This window comes from Buceros rhinoceros, unplaced genomic scaffold, assembly GCF_000710305.1.
Source record: "Buceros rhinoceros silvestris isolate BGI_N320 unplaced genomic scaffold, ASM71030v1 scaffold2969, whole genome shotgun sequence".
NCBI classification, from domain to species: Eukaryota; Metazoa; Chordata; class Aves; order Bucerotiformes; family Bucerotidae; genus Buceros; species Buceros rhinoceros.
In genome coordinates, this window is record NW_010433065.1 from 7,136 (window position 1) to 12,902 (window position 5,767).

Consider the following 5,767-nt stretch of genomic DNA (forward strand, 5'->3'; position numbering starts at 1 on the left):
AAAATCACGGTCTAAGAACCAAGAGTAGATCCTCAAAGATATGAAGGTACTGATCTCCACTGCCTGAGCAACACTAGACTGATCTTTCAGGTCCCTCCCAAACCAAACCCTTCTATGAGTTTAACCCACTTGCCAAAACCAGGCTTAAACACTTAACTGTAGACAATGACTTTTAAATTATTTGCATCAGAGCGTTAGAATATAAAAGTTTCCAATTTAGTGAAACGCGAACCTCACAGCATGAACACCAGAGTACATGAGCTCAGCTCCTGTTCAGTAAAACCTCTCTACCCCAAACTAGCACAAATGAAATAACCGTGTAGAAACTGGTCACGGACAAAGGTCTCAAGTATGGCCAGAACTTACTGTCGGATCAAAAGCTGGACTCTTGCAGAGCCACTACAGTGCTCTCCATCCTTATTTCAACAGAGAAAAAAAAAAAGTACCCAGCATCATGTCGGTTTTAAGAGCATAATCAAAGTGCAGAATCATATTCTATTTAGTGCCGCTCCCATTGAAGCAAAGTTCCTGTTCGGTGGGAGGAGAGTCCCTTATAACAGGAAAAACAATTGTGCCAGGTTTAATCAAAAGTGAGAAGGACCCAGCGAATGTTCCCTTTGAGCCACATAACCCACCGCTAATTTCAAGACCGGCTCCGAAACAAGGGTAATAAAAAACGTCCTTCAGAGTAACCGGGGAAGACTGAAGAGCAACTACGCCGCAGCTAATGCCAACATCTGCAAGTCTGCTACCTTATAACAGGAAAAACAATTGTGCCAGGTTTAATCAAAAGTGAGAAGGACCCAGCGAATGTTCCCTTTGAGCCACATAACCCACCGCTAATTTCAAGACCGGCTCCGAAACAAGGGTAATAAAAAAACGCCCTTCAGAGTAACCGGGGAAGACTGAAGAGCAACTACGCCGCAGCTAATGCCAACATCTGCAAGTCTGCTACCGGGAGGCTTTTCGCCTACCTGGAAAGCAATAAAAGAAGAGGTGGAGGGAGGGAGGAGGGAATAAAATCCCCCTGCAACACGCCGAGGGAAATACAGCTTCTTGACTCGAGGCTTAGCGCTTTTCCTGTTCTTTAGCGTTTCTTTCTCCTCCTTGACCTCCCCTGTACAAATACACGCAGAGCTGACGAGCGGGCAGCTCCTCAAAGACCAAAACAAGTGGGAAATCACAAAAACAAGTGGGAAATCACTCATCCCGAACGACGCAAGTTCGTACGACACGCACTAAGGGCGGGCTCGGCAGATCAGACACTGCCTGAATGGCCTCTGATTATTGAAAGACATTGATCAATTAGGAGATTTTGCATATTATCAAACTCTTTCATTAATGATGCTTTAGCTGATTAGTTAGAACGTCACCATAAACAGGGTTTTGAAAGGCTGGAGGCAATTTATGACGTGGAAAATGCACTGACCTGCTCACATCAGGAAACCTGACTGGAAAATAAAGAACTTGGCACTTCGGTCTGATGATTTTTTCCAAATCCTTAGGTCTGTGGTCAGGAATCAGCTTCATAAATTTTCCAATGGATGTAAGAAACGATTCCTTATTAAAAGCCGAGTTGAACACCACAACATCAGCAACCAAACTGTAAAAAGCGGTTAAGATTAATGAACACACTGCTGCCACAAGAGGAACAGAATTACGTTACACGCAGTGGAAAGAGGACACATATTCTCACAAAGAAATAAAAGGTGCCAATGGAATGGTAATTAAAATCAGCCTTTTCACACGAGTTGGGAGTAGCACAGGTACCTTCGTCCAAAATGTCTTAATTTCTGTCTAGTCGCCCTTTGAAATATTTAAACTTTTTTTTTTAACTGAGGAATAAATTACCCCCTATTCTAGCTGTGGATTACTTTTTATTCATAAAACGCTAAGAACAGTATTAATGTCGTTACATCTTAAGAGCATTGTAAACAGATAAGGCCCACGGTAATACGACTTTTGTAGCAGGAAACCCGGAAGAAAATGAAAATTCCTGAAAAATAATGCTCTGTACTGAAGACCAACTTACCTTTGGTTAACCAACCTTCAACCAACCACCTATGTCAGGTAGCAGGATACTGAAGAAATGGAACATTATTTTGACCTATGTGTACATAATCCTGATTAAAAGTATATTCACCAGATATACATACAAAATACATAGCACAAAGTACCAAAAAAAGTTTGATAAAATTTGGTGTATGAATGCAATGTATTGTTCTTTACTGTGTTTTAAAATCAAGCAGATGAGTAATTTTAAGACATAGTTAAATGAAAATGGGAGGTATTATTTCTCCACTTAGAGTCAGCCTGGAGAAAATGAGATGCTATCAAAAAAACCTGAAATATCTGGAAGTTTCTCCTGGAAGTGCTGACACAATCTTAGCTACACTGGCAAACACACATCACTAACGGAGGTACGAAATGCTTAATGGGCGGTTGGTTTTCTCAATACGTTATATATTGAAATCCAGACCCGGGGGTCGTAAGATACATGGAGGACACGTGTTCATCAGTCACCCGAGTGGTGAAAAGTGTATCTGAGGGAAGAGGCTGTCATTCATCCTCACTGCTGTCTGGTCAAGAAGGAGACCCGACACTGCTCACCAAAGCTGCAGGAGGCAGCAGGAAAAGCAAAAAAAAAAAAAACCATCAGAGAGAGAAATCATCCTTTTCAAGGGGGCTGTGGGAGCTGCGATGCTTTCTGGAATCCCGCCCCTACCCTACCTATGGTTTTTAACCCACTGGTCTCCTCACTTTTATGATCCAGTCATCTTTTCTGCACTGAGTTACAGATGGCACGAGACACCGCAGGAGCCCGGCGCATTTCTTTGCTGCTTTCTGACACACTGCAAAAGCTCCAACACCGTTGTCTCTGCTTCTCTTGTGCAAAAAGTCTTATCTGCCCAACATTTTCCTAGAGCTTCTGCGTATCGCTGGCAAATTAGAAAGGTCCCATCACTGTCACTGCCTGAGCAGCTAAAAGGAATCTCTGCCATCACTGAAAAGTGTGGTTTTATTACATTAACTCTCCAGAAACATCAGGGAGAAAAAAACCAAAATATTTCTCTTTCTTAATGACCCAAAGCACCAACCTGAAGATTCAAAGTGCTCTGATTTTAATCATCTCCAACACCTCTGCAGAACTGGAAAGACACATTTTCCCCTTTCTAACAGGTCTGGAAGATGGGAAGGTGGCATTTTTTCGCAGATGACCACTAGAGAGTTATGAGGAGCACAGAGCATATGCCTTCTATCTGCTGTCAAAAATGGTGTTTCTGCAGCAGTAATGGAAGATAAATATTATATAATTATATGCAGAAGGTGTTGGAGGATGAAAGAGGCAGAATGGAGCATCTATAGAAGTTGTCTTTTTTTTCCCCCTAATAGAAGAAGATACTTTTGCTATCTTAAAAATGGATGTTTTTAGGATAGATGTAACTGCCATAATAAAGCAAAATATATAGATATAAAAAAAGCATTCCTTGACCAGTGTCAAACTCTGCATCTTTTTTGTTCTAATATCTGAAAATGGCTGCTACTGTTTTCTAAAGATCTTTGACTCTATTTCCCCATCTTCACTGCTCAGTAAGTGAAACATGTTGCCAACGCTGTGGCAGCAGCAGCTACAGAATGGCCGGAGTAAACACAGATCATTATTGGGGAAATTTCAGTATCAACTGGCACCTTAAAATGCTCAATCCCTGTTCCTAGTAATTCTCCTACTAAGAGATAGGGAAAAAGATCATGGAAATTGATTTCTTTCAGCTCAAAACAACTGAGTTTTGCTCTTCCACTTCGGTCTGTACAGCGCCTAACCACAAAGCTTCTCCGTGTTGCTGTTATTAACTTCTTTCATTAACTCCGATTCGAGAAATACATTTGTTTTTAGCAACGATAAAGGGCCGCAGCCTTTAAAACGTCTGGGTGTTTTAGCGCTGCACAATTTCTGAATACTAGATGAAAGAAATACAAGGATTTATCTGGTGTTTTTACTGCCCACTCTTCGTAACAAAAGTGCTGCAGTACATTCTAATTTCTGTTTATTTCCCTAAAACCCTCTATATAATTTCAGCTGGATGCAGTAAAAGCTATGGCCAAGCAACAGCCGATTAGCTGCAGCGAAGCACCCGTGAAACAAAGCGTCTCGCTTACGGCCAAGACAGGGGTCAAAATCCCCAGCACTGGGTGTGCCATGGGAGCCCAGTACGGCATCGGTGGACTTCAGACAAGAAACTGAGATGGGTTTATGGAGCACGGTGTTTCTGCCACAGCACTTTTACCGACACCTCTGCAGGAACCTCGGTTTGCTACAGGGTCATCATTTATACAGGGGAGGACCTCTCAAGCATACAGGGATGCTGCAGGGCTGTAGACAGGACACCTTAACACGGAGCAGCGCGAGAAACACCTACCATGAAAGGATCTGGTTGTATCCATACTGAAAATCCCTTTCCTGGCATTTCTGGACAGGATATGCCAACTGGTTCTCATGGAAGTAGAGGACCTTTTTCAATTTGCCAAGGTCAGGGCGGAGGGCAGCGAGTTCAGCCAGGTTAAGCACCGAGCTTGCAAAGAGGATCCTGGAAAACAAGGAGAGCAGTGTTTAGTGTCTGAGAGCATGCTCGCAGGGGTCACCCCTTCCCCTGCTCCCCCCCGCCCAAGAAAAACATAACCCCTATAGGGACACATCAATAGCTAAGCCTTAATACCATGTAGCAGCACTCGAAGTTTTGATCTCTGCAAAAGCAGCTGCTAAGAACCCAACTAGAAAAGCACCGAATCTCATTGGTCTTCCCAGCTCGGTTACAGAGAGATGCAAAATAAAAAAGCTGGATGGATTTTATTGAAAAAGGCAAGAAAAGCTGTATCTGAAGGACAAATGGAACAAAGATAAGGCTGACTAGGGAATACTTTGCTTGCCAGTTTCATTACACTTTACTTCTTTATGCAACCAACTACTGAAATTCAATATATGAGCAGGAATGGCACACGTTCATGTTATGACATAAAGCCTTTTGATTTATGCAGTGCACTTATCTAGTACTTTTTTTTTTGTTTTATTTTCACGTTTTTATTAGGTATCCTCTATAATGAAATGTTGTTTCTACCCTCGTACCCCGGTACTGCCGCAGCGCTCCTGCTATTCTACAGTCCACAATGCTGCACATACCCTTCAAATACATAAAGCCGGCACAAACACCACTAACAAGCTGCTATCTGAGCCTTGTGTAACTTTCCAGGCTATCAGAAAATTAATGTATTTAAACGTGTAATAAGAAATCATGACCCCCCTGTAACCAGTGACAGACTTCCCTGCATTTCAACAAACGTATGTGAGCATCTCCTGCCCCCGGCGAACACCTCTTTCAAGCCAACTGAATCCCAAACCTACAGAGAACTGCAAAGCCAGAGACATTTGTCTGATACATTTCTCATCACAAAAGATAAAAAAAATCATCAGGTATTTATTGCACAAAAAACATTAAGATTTAATGTTTCAACATAGCATGTTTCTGACTTTATTTTGTCTATCCAATATTTCAGTAGTTCAGATTCAGAACTGATTTACTCAACGTTTAATTCTTCTAAAATTCTTCCTCTTTTTATTCCTACTCTTCCTACCCTTTATTCTATTTTATTCCCATTCTCCCTATGACTACATGGATTTTTTTTGTTCAAGATTACTGCCAAACAGATCTCACTAATGCTAAAAACTCCTGTTTCTGGCTCTCAGCCGTAAAACTCATTAACTTCCCCAAAT

General features: G+C 41.9%; 1 protein-coding gene across 1 annotated transcript; it reads right to left on the bottom strand.

Annotated features, from left to right (window-relative positions):
• Nucleotides 1–1,429: 1,429 nt before the first annotated feature.
• Nucleotides 1,430–4,586, bottom strand: LOC104500337 (glycosyltransferase-like domain-containing protein 1; the record flags this gene model as incomplete). The annotated part of the gene is made up of 2 exons (XM_010143968.1): nucleotides 1,430–1,603; nucleotides 4,419–4,586. Coding segments are annotated over 2 exons (342 nt in total), but the record flags the coding sequence as incomplete, so codon positions are not given.
• Nucleotides 4,587–5,767: the final 1,181 nt, after the last annotated feature.